The 15,989-nt window shown below is 35.8% G+C and overlaps 1 protein-coding gene across 2 annotated transcripts in view; it reads left to right on the top strand.

Annotated features, from left to right (window-relative positions):
• MAN1A1 (mannosidase alpha class 1A member 1) overlaps positions 1 to 15,989 on the top strand; it is a 157,724-nt gene that overhangs the window by 141,580 nt on the left and 155 nt on the right. For both annotated transcript variants that reach the window (XM_044676850.1, XM_044676849.1), the window contains 3 exons: positions 2,236 to 2,455; positions 4,370 to 4,542; positions 9,821 to 9,936. In XM_044676850.1, coding sequence (XP_044532785.1) covers positions 2,236 to 2,455; positions 4,370 to 4,542; positions 9,821 to 9,936 — 509 coding nt within the window. The remainder of the gene's footprint in view (positions 1 to 2,235; positions 2,456 to 4,369; positions 4,543 to 9,820; positions 9,937 to 15,989) is intronic.

The raw sequence follows: 15,989 nt of genomic DNA, 5'->3' as shown, positions 1-15,989 counted from the left end.
CTTTCTTCTTTTTATATTGCTTAGGATCTCTTTCAATTAAATACACAAAAAGTTCTATGAAGTATAAGTAGGAAAAGCCCTGAATTTGGAGTCAGTAGGCCTGAGTTTGAGTATTAGTCCCACTTACTTCCAATAGGTAGGTCACTCTATCTTTCTAGAATTCAGTTTCTTTCTGTGTAAAATAAAGAGATTGAACTGAATGACCTCTATAATCCCATCCAACTCCAAATCACTGATCCTATGTTCAAGGTTGCTTGCCATTTGGTAGAGATACAAAGACAAAAACAAAGCAGCCTTCGAGAATCTTACATTAAATACAAGAAAGTATGTGATATAAATAAATGTAATTTGAAAAGAGAGAAAGAATAAATTGATGGGGAGAGAACAGCAGGGATCCTAAACATTTCCTAGAAAAAGAGGCTTCTGAGCTGAGACAATGGAATATAATAATTATGAAATATGGAAAAGAGGAGATTCTTTCTAGGCTTGGGAATTATTGCCTGTGAACTCATTACAAATACAAGATTTTGGCATTTAAAGTCCTTGACAGTCTAACTCCAACCTGACTCAAGCTTAACATATATTTCACTCCTTCACACATTCTCTCCATTATAGCCAAACTGGCCTTCTTGCTGTTCTTCCCACATACAACATTTATCTCTGATTTCTGTGCTTTTTCAACTAACTGCTCCCCATCCCCTAGGGTGCACTTCCTTATCACCTCCTCTTAGAAGCCCCAGCCCAACTCAGGTGTTACCCCTGCATGAAGTCTTTTCTCTTTCTCCCAACTATTAATTTCTTTCCCTCCAAAAAAAAAATATTTTTTACCTTGTTTATATTTTGTGCCTACTTAAGTGTTCATGTGAAATTAAGTAATGAGAGTCATATCCTCCGTGCCTAGAATGCTCTCCCTCTTTATCTCTTCCTGTTGGCTTTTCTGATTTCCTTTAAAATCCAACTAAAATTCTCATCTTCTATAGGAAATCTTTCCTAAATTCTCTTAATACTAACAACTTCCCTCTCTTTTTCTTCCTGCTCATTCTGTATATAGCTTGTTTGTACATATTTGGATGGTTGTTATCTCTCTCATAAGATTGTCTTTTGATTCTTTATATCCTCAGATTGACACAGTATCTGGAATGTAGTAAGCACTTAGTAGATGTTTATCAACTGACTCATATATAATGCCCTTTTCCTATTCTTCATATATGGAATTGTATGTGGAATATATTCTTTTTATATGTTTCCTTTTTGGTTTGCCAAGTTCAAAATAAACAAATGAATGGATAGGTAAAATAATCAACAAGTATTTAAGGGCCTACCTATTATAAGCCAATTATTTTGCCAATAACCCTGAGGATGAAGTAGTTCCCTCCCCTCAAAGAGCTAAGTCTATAAGGACAATGATTGCTATGACAGTTTGTGTAATTAAGCTTTAAAATCAGACTATTCCTGTTAAGGAATTTAACTCAAATATTATGAAACTATAGTTATGTATAAGAACCATACATAGAAACAGCCTGATTTTTTCTCACTGTAATCACATACAAAGAAGATGCTGCTGACCTATCACCAGTAAGAAGTATGTAGTGAATGTTGGGGGGTTGGGGAGCTCCTATCCATGGGGATAGATGTACACTGCTCCATCAGTATTCTTGATAGGTCCAGTCTCATCTCCGCTACCACCATTTCCCGGCGGTTCTTCTGGCCATTGGTTCTCCTTAGAAAGCCACTGAGGTCAGGTCATCTCAGGGATCAGGAATAGAACCTATCTATAGTCACCTATAGAGGAACAGAACCAAATTAACTAGGATTGCACCCATAATTTTGGCTGCATTCCTACCAAATTCTTGCCAGCCTTTGAGTAGAAGCAAAGTAAACTAGTAATATAAAATCTCAGATCACGATTTTAAAATTCTTTTGTTAGTATCATAAAAATAACTTGGGGTTGTAAATAGACTTGGTATATAGGCCTGGGATCGAATCTTGCTCTTTTGACTCTTAAACCAACTTTAGGATCATGGACAAGTTGTAATATTTGTGTGCATCAGACTCCTCCTTACGATAGGTTGCTAAATAACTCAGTTTTCATAGGAATTCCTTTGGAATTCAGGAATTACAAGGATCAAAAACAACTATTTAGTAGTTTGTTTTTAGTCCAAGGGAATTTTTTTTTAACACTAAGTTGGGAAAGGGAACAAAGTACAAAACTGAAAAATGAAATTTCTTTCTTAGGCCATTGAGACTCATTTAATCCGGAAATCCAGCGGTGGTCTGACCTACATTGCAGAGTGGAAAGGTGGCCTTTTAGAACACAAAATGGGTCACTTGACTTGTTTCGCTGGAGGCATGTTTGCCCTTGGTGCAGCCTGTGCTTCTCCTGAGCTAACACAGCGTCACATTGAACTTGGTGCTGAAATCGCCCGCACATGTTATGAATCATATAACCGCACTGGTAAGTACCATGTTTCTCTTCAAATTCCTCTCATGTGGCTTTGCTTAATTATAAGGAAAATTAACTATTTCAGTACTGTTTTCAAATCTACTAACGGACCTTTTAAGTTGTTCTAATTCATACTTCAGAATTTTTTTAAAGATCTCTGACTTCTTAGGTCTGTGAACTCACTCTTGCCACTGATGTAGATCACAGTCCTTCTCTGTCTTAGTAGATAAGCTTTGTGAGCTGCTCTGACAAAACAAAAAATCATTTGAAGGGGAAACTCCAGGGATTGAACTTCTCTGTATTCCATTTTTCTGCTCCTTGAACAACATACGTACTGGTCCCAGACTTCAGCTTCATTTTGGGCCTGGCTGTACTTGTCTCCCATGGAAAGAGTCTCCTCCACACCACATCACAGTTAAAATAAGACTTCAGTGGAAGTTCTAAGTTACACTTCTGAAATAGGTCAGCCCCATTAAGTATAAAAGATAACTAAAGAATTAATCATATAATTCCCATCTTTTAAGTTTTAATATTAAGAACTATTGTATATGTCACACTTGACACTGGGTCAATAAATACAATAGAACCTTGTTTTACATGAACCCAGTACCTGTGAATTCAGGTCTATGCCACTGGCAATTAAAAAAAAATAAAGGTAGAAAAATATGTAAGATAAAAAATTTTTAATTACATATTTAATCCATGCCATTTTCCCAAGTGGATTAAAGTCTCACAGCATTCTGCCCAATCACACTTACTTTCTCTCTAAAAAGCATTAATGTGTCATTACATTTTTTTGTGCCAAACATTAGCTTCCACATCAGTCTTTACCCAGGAGTTCTCACTTGTAGCAAGTTGTATGTGCAGCAGAGCAGGGCTTCTCTTTATTTCATTAATGCTATTTAGTTATTAATAATGGACCTAAAGTACAAGAACATAACTCTGATAAGCCAAAGAAAAGTAAAATGCCTAGGTATAAAAAATACTTACTAAGTAATGGGGTACACTATTATGTGTGATTTTCAACTTACAGAAAGGGTCCTGGTGCATATGTTTATGTAAGATGAGATCCAGCTTAGAGATGGGAGGTCTTGGGTTCAAATTTGGCATCAGAAACTTACTAGCTGTGTGACTCTGGGCAGGTCACTTAACCCAGTTGCCTACTACCCCTTACCACTCTTTTGCCTTGGAACCAGTATTTAGTATCAATTTTAAGACAGAAGGTATGGGTTAGAGAAAAAAGCCAACTGTATTACAATCTTCACCTCCATAAACTCATTTTCATATCATGCGTTTATATTTTATAAGGCATTTTCCTCATAATAATCCCATGGAGGGGGTTGTAAGTATTATTAAACATCTTGCAAGGGAAGAATCCCCCCTTAAGAAGGTTAAGTGCTTTGTATAGCCACAGGGTTATGGTCATGTTGGTCACTGACAAAACTCAAACCTAGGTCTGCTAATTGCGAGGTCAGTGCTCTTTCCAGTAAGCCAAGCAGCCTCTTCTTGGTAATTAGTGAATTGAAACAGAGACTGGAGAAATAATTTGCTTTCAGCGCAGTTGGTTAGAATTCTCAGCCTTCTATCTGATGTTGAGCTAACTAAGATAATGATATTTCATAGTACCTTGCATATAAAAAGTAGACACTCAGTATGTGTTTGAATGAAAGTGAGTTGGGTTTGAGATTTGTGAGGATTTTTTGCAGTTTTCTAAAATACACTGTTAGGACTAACTTCCTCTAGGGCATATGGTCAATATTAAGTACTGAACAGAACTGATGAAACTAAAACTGTGTATACCTGAGTAATTTTAGAGTTTTAAGTTTGCTCTTTTTCTCAAGTATAGCCAAGCAAATTTCTGAGAGCTTTTCGATTGTAGGACTAAAATCCAGTGTACTAACCATTGTTTTCATTGCTGTTCTTTAGCAATGAAACTGGGACCAGAAGCTTTCAGATTTGACGGTGGTGTAGAAGCCATTGCTACAAGGCAGAGTGAAAAATACTACATCTTGAGACCTGAAGTGGTTGAGACATATATGTACATGTGGAGATTAACACATGATCCAAAGTATAGAAAATGGGCCTGGGAAGCTGTAGAGGTACTGTCTTAATTTTAATTTCTCTATATTTATGTTGTGTTTTGTGGGGGGGGTTTTGTTATGAATTTGGCAAACCTGAATATTTACAAATATAATTAAACATGAAGAGGCTTACATATAAAACTATAAATTTCTTTTTTTGTTGCTTTGTTTTTAAATATATATTGCATTTAACATAGTAATATCATCATTCACCTGCTTGTCTATCTACAAGTCTTCTGAGTATTTTTTAAAATGTTTGGTTGCCAGGTTTTTTCATTTTTCTTTTTATTTTCAGTACTCTCATTACCCACATATATTGCTTATTTTACCTGTTGGTTTTTATTGCCACCATATTACACAAAGCTCGCCACCAGGCAGACTCTCTTAAATTTAGGAGATCGTTGGGAGGTTTTTTTAAAGGATTTATTAGGAGGCAACTAGGTGTTACAAGGATAGAGAGCTGAACTTGACATCAAGAAGTCCTGAGTTCAGATTTGATCTCAAATACTTAACTAGCTTTGTGATTTAGGCCTCTCTCAGCTCAGTTTCCTTATCTTTAATGAGGATAATAATAGTACCTCCCTTACAGGAATATTGTAAAAATCAAATGAGATAACAAATTTAAAGTGCTTTCTAAACTTTCAGGTATTATATACATACTAGTTATTAGTAAGATTGTATGTGTGAAGGGCACAGGTTTAAGCTGTTTAAAGAGGGTTTACAAGTTATAGCTGCCTTATGAGTTAAGCCTCATTCTAAAGGCCAACTACAGAGAGCTCTACCTATTCTTTTAGCTCTGGTTTTCTTTCCAGATTGATTCCATTCTATTAGGTATGTGAGTTCTTGCTCTCCTACCTCAGGGATTCATTTAATAAAATCGTCTCAGCCTTCCAGAATTTACTTCCCCAATCCTAAATTCCAGAAGGTAGAAAGCCAGGCCTGTACACGTATTCTATTTCTACCTTTCTCAAGGGCTTTAAACCTAATGTCCTAGTTTGGCAGTGCATATTTTTCCTCATATTCTCTGGCAACAGACCTAAGGAAATAATGCCTTGTCCTCTGACTTCCTAAGTGAGGGGGAAAAAGAACCTTCCTCAATGGGTCTCCCAAGTTTTCTCACTCTATGTTCCAGGTTTTCAACCTCCCTTCTAAAGACCTCAGCAAATACTTATTAAGCACTTACTATGTGCCAAGCACTGTGCTATGCCATGGGGATACAAATAAAGAAAAAAGATAGTCCCTGCCCTCAAAGAGCTTACAGTCTGTTGGGGGAAGACAATTTACCAAAAGAAACTAGAAAACTGGGGTGGGGGAAGGAGAGATTGCACCAGGCGATTCTTATCTATGGCATCAAAACCCAGCAGAGTTGCTGATAGAGAATGGATTTACCAGGAAGGCTTTGGGAAGAGTTTGGTGCTTTTCTCATCAAAGAGAGAAGAAAGGTGACAGTAGGTGAGTTGAGAAGGTATAGACTGTCCACAAGTCGAGTCATTCTTCATAATTATAAGATTTCAGGTGATCAGCTTATCCTGGGAAGGAAAAGAATGTTGTTCCGAGCTGAAGCCAAGAGCAACTGTTTTCTCTCCCTTCCTTGCCTCCCAAAAAACATATCAGAGTCTATCAAAATACCCAGCAAAGTTAAAAGTAACACTTATAAGTTGATTTCCTCAGATAATGACCCTGTTATTATCCCAATGTTTGTTTTTAGATCTTTGACACTCAAACTGATCTAGTCCTGGTGGACTCCTAGATTTTAGTTTCTGTAGTAATAGAAATAATAGCTTAAATTCACCCAAGAATTTTCAAGAAGGAAACCATTAAGCCTGAGGCATCTTCCTCAGTCATACACTAATCCTACTTTTCTTTACAGATTCCCTTTTAAGTAATAAACTTCATTCTGCTTTAGGCCCAATAGTATTTTCCCTCTCTTCTTTATTAGCATTAGTGTATGAAAAAAATGCCTAAACTAATGTTAAGAAAGCTAGAGCTAGGAAAGAACCTCAGAGGTCATCTAGTCCCCTCCCCTTGTTTTACAGAAGAAAGAACTGAGGCATACACAAATGAAGTGGGAATGGGGTGCAGCTAAGAGAGAGAGAGAGCCAGACCTAGAGATGGAAAGGCCTGCATTCAAATCTAGCCTTTAACTCTTCCTAACTGTTTGACTCTGAGCAAGACACTTAACCTCCATTGCCTAGCCATTACCACTCCTTCTGCCTTAGAATCAATACATAGAAGAAATCACTATGTTCTACAATTTTAAATCTCATATTCTTATCAAATGCACTTCTTGCTATCCTGTTTCTATACCATTCAGGCTCTCTGATTTCTTCATCGTGTAGACTACGAAGTAACCCAAATAAGAATTTATGACTATTTATATTTATTTTTTAAAACCCTCACCTTCCATCTCAGAATCAATAGGCTAGCCAATGGGGGTTAAGTGATTTTTCCCAGGTCACGGAGCCAGGAAGTTTAAGGCCAGATTTAAACCCAGGACCTTCCCTGTCTCTGGACCAGGCTCAATCCATTGAACCACTCGGCTGCCCCCCACTACCTGTGTTTCTTCAGAAATCAATATCACCAGAATCTTTTGAGATTCACTCTTTAAAACTTTGTATTTGGCACCTGTAACTACCATTAGTATGGCACTTTCTCAGCCCCTTTCTTCACTCCAAACAAATCATCTGTAGTGTAAGGACTTGTTTATTTACCTTACAAATATTTCTAAGGATTCCTTGTTCTTAATAATTTGGACAAGCACATCTGAATAAAAGGGAGAAGTACTATAAACAAACAGAATAGCGGACAGAACTTGACCACAAGCCATGAGAACAAAATACAGTTTTAATTTCTTATGATTTTTAAAGGTTTCTGCCTCCTTATTGAAAAGATTAGTGTTTTAGTCTCATCCTTCTGCCATATATTAAGAATTAGACTGCTATCACACTCTGTCTACAATGAAAATATTTTATTCAACTATGACATTAAGATGATATTCAGGATTCCAGACTAAAAGTCACTCATGTGTGTTTGTGTTTATATAAACACACACACACACACACACACACACACAAACATGTCTGCTTAAGCAATGTGGCTGGTGAAAAGCTTAGTGACACCCAAATTTCTAACATTTACATATTTCTCCAGCCGATGTGGCCATTCCAATAAGCTACTCCATCCCCGCCCTTCACTCTGTACCTCCTACCTTTTAGCAGTGATGAGTTCCCCAGCAGGCACTATTGGGTAATGAACCCTGGAGTGTAATGCCCATCAAACTGTCCAATAAAACCTTTACTTCTTCAGTTCTTTCAGAAGCATCAGTAATCATTGTTTCAGGAACTGGTCAGAAATTGAAATCCTTTTTTCTTAATACTGGCCTGATCTCTGTTCTACTCTGTCCAGGGCTCACTTACTCATTGCCTATTGAATAATAATAATTGTCATTATTATTATATTGAACAACATTGGACAACTAGGTAGCAAAATCAGGAAGACCTAATTTCTAGTATAACCTCACACACTAACTAGCTATGTGACAACTAGCTGTGTGGCCCTAGGCAGGTCATTTTTACCAGTGCTTATCTCAGCTTCTTCATTTGCAAAATGAGAAGAAGAATAGCACCCACCTCCCAGGGCTGTTGTTGAGGATTGCATGAGACAAAGCACTTAGCATAATGCCTGGCACCTAGTAAATCTATATAAATGTTAGCTATTGTTATTAATGATGTGGATGCCATCTGTGATTATCTCAGCTAAAAGAGAAACCAGAAACTAGGAAATAGTCATGAATTATCTTAAAATTAAATTGAGAAGTAGAACAGTGGAATGGACACAATACTTGGTCTCAAAGCCAAGAAGACCTGGATTCAATTCCTTCTTCTGCCTTCTACAAATCCCTTAATCTCTCAGGGCTCTATGTATGTCCCTCTCTAAGACTATAAGTTGCAACAATAATAAAAAGTGCCAACCTAAATTGGTAGAAAATTCCCTCAACTAGGAAATCACAAGTCCAGTCTATATCCCTCAAGTTAAATATTAAATTGGAAAAATTATTGCTGTTTTACAAAGGGCACTTTCTGTTAACTGGTGAGAGATAGTTGTCCGCTTTTCCCGTTAATGATTTGTGAAGTTTACAGTTTTTTACAAGTTCATCTAACGGATCCAACTAGTTTAGCTATTTGTGGGAACCTGGTTCCTTGGAGGGTATAATCTACAGAGATAAAGCTTTTATCTCTCAAATATAATCTACCATTCTGCTCCCACACTGCTGTGGAAAGGAGCAAAGTTACAGCTAGTAGTCAAGATGGGTAATGATTAAGGCATTGTCACAAATTAGGAGCTTTACAATAGAGTGACTAATTAAAAAACAAAACTCCATAGATTGAAAAATTAGAATACATGCAATTTTGGAACTTGGGGAAAAAGAGATTATGTAATCCCTTTATTATCCAGAGATGGACACTGAAGCCAAGAGGGTTATTTAACCTGATATGTCAAAAAAGCCAAACAGGGACTTTCAGTAGTAACTTCTGTTATTTAGCTCTGCTAGTCTTGCATCACTTTTCTTACAGCACTCTTATGAAGTAGATAATACAAGTATTGTAAACACTTTATATTGAGGAAAAACTGAGGCTTAGTAGTTGACTTAATAGTAACTCACACTTAATCAATGCTTTAAAGTTTGCAACACCATTTAGGAGGGGGTATGTGTGTATAAAACCACATTTGGAAAAAACAACAACAAAAACAAACCAAAAAAACCTCTACATTTGGCTTAAAAAGCATAACAATGTCATACTAGCAAGTAGAAGAAATAGGATTTGAACTCAAGTTTTCTGAATTCTAGTGCAGCAAACTTTCTAATACTATACCACACTTACTCCCCTAAGCAAGTAGCTCTGCAGAACTGGAATTTTCATTGTCCTATATCTTTTATTTGTGTAAGAAATATATGTCCCATACACCTACCTATAGTGAAAAGGAATCCACACACCCTAGTGATAATAGTCTTAATCCTGAGAAATGCCATCCCAAGAATCCTCTTTCCATTTGTAGGCAGATCCCTAATTATGCTTATTTCATCAGATGATACATATTGTCCCATTTTAAGGCAAATTTCTAAGGCTAATTAGATTTTTTTGGTTTGCATTTTTAAATTCTTACTGAAAACTTGGTGACAAGAGATTCTCATTCCATTTGAATTGTAATTAGATTTGGATCTGGCAAGCTAATAATAAAAATTAATGAAGGTTCATTTACTTAAACTTTTTTTTTCCTTCTCTTTCAAATGTAGGCACTGGAAAAACACTGCCGAGTGGATGGAGGCTATTCTGGCCTCAGAGACGTTTATCTTAAGCAAGAGACTTATGATGATGTACAGCAGAGTTTCTTCCTGGCAGAGACCCTGAAGTAAGTAAAATACATTCCAAAGTTAATGTAACTTATTAATATAAGATAGCTTGACAAGACATCTTTACAGTTGCTTATTTATCATTAAGAAAGAGAAGGCAAGGTATAATTGCAACATTATGGCTTTCTTATTCATGGTAAGAATTTAGGCTACTATTTAAACTTAATAAAATGAATTTAAATTGATTTTTAGAATTTTTTATATCCCTATTAAAAGATGTAAAGAATTGATAGTTTTATCTAGAGCAAATTCATTTGGAGAATCCATTTTATGGAGGTTAATACTACAGCTTTCCTTCCCATTCTTACCTCCTCACCACCCCATTACTTTTGATTTAGGCTCCAGGGGTTTCATTACAAAACCTTACTCTACATAGAAACTGCTATGCCCATATTATGTCTTAACACTGTTCTGTTTGGAATCTCAGGGTTCATTAATTCTAAAAGTATCTTCTTTAATTAATTCTATCTTGTTGTTACTCATCCCCTATCACCAACACATCCCTCTAGCCTACCTCCCAAACTCCTGCTTCTCTAAATAAACGACTGCCATCCAAAACTACCACCTTCAGTATAAATATGTCTTTTCCTGTACTCCTAATCCTATCTAGATTTTTAGCTCCAGACTCTTCCCTTGAGCTGCAGACTTGCATTTCCTTCTACCTGTAAGATATCTCCATCTAGAATTTCCACTGATAACCTCAAATTCGCCATACTGAAATCTGAATTAATCATCTCTAAATACTGTCCTTCTTCTTAGCTTCCCTATTTCTGCCAATCATATCACCATAGTTCCCATCAACCGTACTCATCAGCAAATAATTTGTGTTAGTATATTCCTCTATCAGATTGTTAGCTCTCTGAGGGCAAAAACCTTTGGCAGTATTTGCCACAGTGTTCTGTATGCAGTGGTTACTTAAATACTTTTTATTTGGTCTTTGAATATCAATAATCTCTTCTCCGTACCTTGTATTCAGTTTCAGTTCCAAAGTTTCCTCAGTTCTAAACTCAGAACATCTCTCACATTCCTTCTATTTCTAATACCTGTGCTCTAGTTTTAAAGCTTCTCTATTTCTCACTCATGCTATCGAATCTGACTTCTCAAGGGTTGCCTTTCTATAAACATTTATCCCTGAAACCAGCATCAGAAGAATCCTCCTTATATACAACTCTGATTTTGTCATTTGCATGCTCTAAAAAGTGAACTATCAGATGTCACCCAGATTCATTAACCTATTCAAGGCATATTTTCTATTATTATCACATGCTATTCCTTCCCCCCCCCCCCCAATAACGCACTCATCATTACATCCAAACTGGTAGGCTCTTCATTCTCTAAATTCATACCACCCTTGAGGCAGGGAATGCTCTTCTCTGTGTGTACCTATTAAAAGCAGACCCAGTCTTTGTGACTGGACTCAGGCGATGGCTCCTCTGTGAAACCCCCAGGGTCAAGATAACCTTCCTATTCTCCAGCTTTTTGTCACACTCGTCACACCCTAAATTATATTTATATCGATTTCCATTATCCCTATGCTAGATTGTAAGCCTCTTGAGATCAGGGACTGTTTCTCATTCACATTCTTGTATTCCCAGGGTTTTTACACATTATGGACAACAAATGCTTAGATTGGATTGCAATAAGTTGGAGCTAAGATCTTAGTATCTTGGCTTTGTAACCAAGAGTTACAACAGACCCAGCCCCAAGTTGGCTCGTTGGTGGAGCCTGGGAGCTTACAATCCAACCAAGAATAATCTAACTTTCCAGTTTCTGGAGGAAGTGAAAGAGCATTAATTGTAAACCTTCAGAATAGGCTGCAAGTCTATCCAGAATGACCACATTAAGCCTTTACAATGATTTAGAACAATATGTCTATACACGTATATGTACACAAGGCAAACCACCCTTAAGAATTAACCATTAAAATGTAATGGAAACTTTAGCTTTGCCAGATAAACTAATATATTAAAGCTAGGCAAGGACAGCCGGGTCTTTTAAGCAGGACTTCCTAGGATTGCTAGAGATACCTTGATGGTGAGACTGCAAGTCTATCATATCACTGAGGAATAATTGCGCTCTACTGAACTAATTTCAGCTTACCAAAAAAATAAGAAACTTTTTCACAAATTATAATGGCAATTGGTAATTTAAGAAGAAAAAATGTAATTTAACAAATAGACCAGAATATTCATTCTATCCTTTTCCCAAAGGGAAAATTGTTGTTTAGTTGGGAGTGGGAAATTATGCCAAGAATGCCAATAAACTCCTTCTCATGGAGTCTGAAGTAGTCTTATCCACAACAAAAGCAGAGGAACTTTCAACTAGAAGACCAGTGCTTAAGGTCAAAGAAAATGTTGACCAGTAGCCTAGATGGATTGCCCTAGAAATGTAAGCGTCAGGACAGTTATTAGAGTTCAGCATCACGCCCATGCTAACACCGGTAATCACCTTACCAGTCGCAAACTTCTGCTGATTCAGAACGCAGAGGAGAGTCATGTAAGGGCTCTTCAGGAATGGTAACGTGAAATTGGATCAGAGACTTAAGATTGTCACACTAGCCCAGAACCATATTGCCATACTTGCTATTCTTTCTTATATAAATTGTGTGGCTCTTGTGGGTTCTTATCTAAGAGATTTAATCTCCCAGGAGGAATAAGAAGAGGAATCTGTCTGTTTGTTCCAAGAATGAATAAAAGAATAAATCAATTAAAAAAAAAAAACATTTTTTAAATGCCTACTATTTGCTAGACCCCAAACTAGGCACTAAGGATACAAATACAAGGATGAAACAGTCCCTGACCCGAAGGAGTTTACATTCTAACAAAAAGAAAAAATATATAGAGACATATAGGGAAATAAAAGCCAAAGAAGAGTTTTGGTCCAAGTCACAGGGATATTGAGAAGAACCATTTGATGGTTGAGTCCTTTGCTGTAGCAATGATAGCATAGATTTGGTTACTTTTCCCTAAGCAATAAGTGACACGATTTGATATTAACTGAACTTGCACTCACTTGTTTACCAGTCAGGATACCTTAACTGCAGTGAGATACCGGATGGTATCCGAAGATCTCAAAATAGCAGTTCTTGATCAGAGAGCATTGTCCACTTTTTTTTTTAATCATATCCCTTGATTTTGGAAGACCCATTTTATTTTAAATCTTATAGGCCTTTAATCATTCACTACAACTATTTAAAATGCCATTAACCCTATTTGGTAGAAAGACAAATAAATCCAGCCATTAATGAAAATCCCACTGTCATCTCTAGTTTCCTGGGAGGAGAGATGCTTTACTGAAAGTCATAAAACCAAGAAAGGGGCAAACAGAATTAGAAAATCTGCACAAGTAACCTAAAAGTGAAGTAGGAGGTTCTTCCTTGCTTAATCACTCAAGAAAAGATAAAAGAAATCTAAGATAGAAAAGCCAGGTGTAAGCTTGTGAATTCCATAGAAGGTGATATTTCTTTCTTCCTGTGAAAAAACTACTAGATTTCTGGAAATTTTATCACAATTAGCACTACTCTCCCAGCAATAATTTACAGATACCAAAGCATCTGTTAACACTAAAATTGAAAATAGTATTTTAGATCCTATTAGTGGTTAATGAAAATTTCACTTAACCCCATTTTGTCATGTAAGCCAGGGATTGATGATGAATCCTCTCAACCTGAGGAAAACAAATAAAAGTTAATAATTAATATTTCTGGTGAATATCTGCAGTTTGGGGTGGGGTACATCAAACTTTACATTCTAGAAAAATTCTCTTCAATATTATAATTTTATTTCATTTTAATTTAGAGTTCAAAATTTTCTCCTTCCCTTTGTCTCCTCTCCCATCTCGAAAAGACAAGGACTTTGCTATAGATTATAATGTGCGGTAATGTAAAACATTTCCATATTAGCCATGTTGCAGAAGAAAACAGAAAAGAAAAGTGTACTTTGATCTGCATTCAGACTCCATCAGTTCTTTCTGGAAGTGTATAGCATTTTTTTTTTATCATAAGTCCCTCAGTATTATCTACATTATATATTATATTATATACATCACTGAATTGCTAAAAATAAATCATTCACAGTTGATCATCATTAAATAATGCTATTGCAGTGCACAGTGTTCTCCTAGTTCTTCTCACTTCACTTTGCATGAGTTCATAAAAGTCTTCTTAAGTTTTTCTGAAACCATCTCCTTCATCATAATAATATTCACAATAATATTCCATCCCAATCATATACTACCTCAACTTGTTTAGCCATTCCCCAATTTATGAGCATCCATTTAATTTCTAATTCCTTGCCCCCACAAAAAGCTGCTATAAATATTTTTGTACCTCTAGGTCCTTTTCCTTTTTCTTTGATCTCTTTGGGATACATATCTTAGCATTGCTGGTTCAAAGGGTGTAACCAGTTTTATAGCCCTTTGGACATTCTTCCAAGTGGTTCTCTAGGATAGTTAGATAAGTTTTCAACTTGACCAGCAGTGTATTAATATCTCAATTTTTTCACATCTCCATCAACATTTATAATTTTCCTTCTCTGGCATGTTAGCCATCTGTTAGGTATGAGGTGGTAACTCAGAATTGTTTTAAATTTGTATTTCTCTCATCACTATTTATTTGGAGCACTTTTTCATATGGTTTTTATTTCTTCTGAAAACTACCTATTCCTATCCTTTGATCATTTATCAGTTTGGGGAATGACTCATTCTTATACATTTGACTCAGTTGTTTATATAACTGAGTCAAATGAGGCCTTTATCAGAGAAACCTCCTGTGAAATGTTTTCTCCAGTTTTCTGCTTTACTTCTAATCTTGACTGCATTTGTTTTGTGTGTGCAAAAACTTTTTAATCTAATATAATCAAAATTATCCATTTTACAGATCATGTCTTCTGTCTTTTATTTGGTCATATATTCCTCCTTAATTCATTGTTCTGACAGGCAGAATATTCTATGTTTTCCTAATTTGCTTATGATGTCACCTTTTAGATTTAAATCTTGTACCCATTTTGACCTCATCTTGGTATATGATGTGAGATACTCACCTATACCTAGTTTTTCCTTGCAGTTTTTTCAAATGATGAGTTCTTGTCCCAAAAGAAGGGACCATCAAATACTAGATTATATGGTCATCTACTACTTTTTATTATGAACCCAATCTATTCTACTGAATAACCCCTCTTTCTTAGCCAGAACCTGGATGTTTTGATAATTACTACTTTGTAATATAAATTGAGATCTGGTACTGCTAGGCACCTTCCTTCACATTTTTTTCATTGATTTCCTTGGTATTCTTGACCTTTTAGACTTCCAGACACCTTTTGTTATTATTTTTTCTAGCTCCATTAAATAATTTTTTGGTATTAAACAATTAGATTGGCATGGCACTGAAAACAACATTTTAAAGAAAAATGAAATGTGTAATGTTTTTCAAGCTCTGTTTTATTCCACTCATTTGTGTGTGTGTAACATGAATAAGATCCTGTGATTTCTATTGAGGTTTTATTTAACATCTGAAGATATTGAGCACAGAAAATAAAACATTACACTCAAATTTCATAATATATTTAAAATTTATTTATGTGAACATAATAGTTACGAACTAGGTTTAAAAAGTTAGAGGTTTTTTTGTTTCATTTTGGGGTTTTTTTTTTTACTACATAAAAGATTTGTAGATTTGGGGGAGTTTTGCAAGGATTAGTCTTTTGTAGAAATCCTTATGTCATGAAATACCAAATATTGGTAGTAGCTATGATTTTTATATCACTTACATTAGATATTTTTTAGGGTCTCATAGGACAATATAGATTAATAATGCAATTGGTTTCATTCTTATTTCTTTCTCATTTTGTAGGTATTTTGTATTTATTTGCATTTACATTTTTTTTTTTGCCTCCAATAGATTATAAATTCCTTGAGAGCAGGCACTCTTTTATTTTCGGCTTTGTTTCCAATATTTAGCACAGTGCCTGACTCATCAGAAGTCTTTAATAAAGGATTATTCATTATTTGATTTGTCCTGTTTACCACGTGACAGGGTCCTTTAATACAACTGGGT

The sequence above is a fragment of the Gracilinanus agilis genome, chromosome 4, assembly GCF_016433145.1.
Source record: "Gracilinanus agilis isolate LMUSP501 chromosome 4, AgileGrace, whole genome shotgun sequence".
Lineage (NCBI taxonomy): Eukaryota > Metazoa > Chordata > Mammalia > Didelphimorphia > Didelphidae > Gracilinanus > Gracilinanus agilis.
The sequence above is the reverse complement of the archived record's forward strand: the minus strand, read 5'-3'. Positions and strand labels throughout refer to the sequence as shown.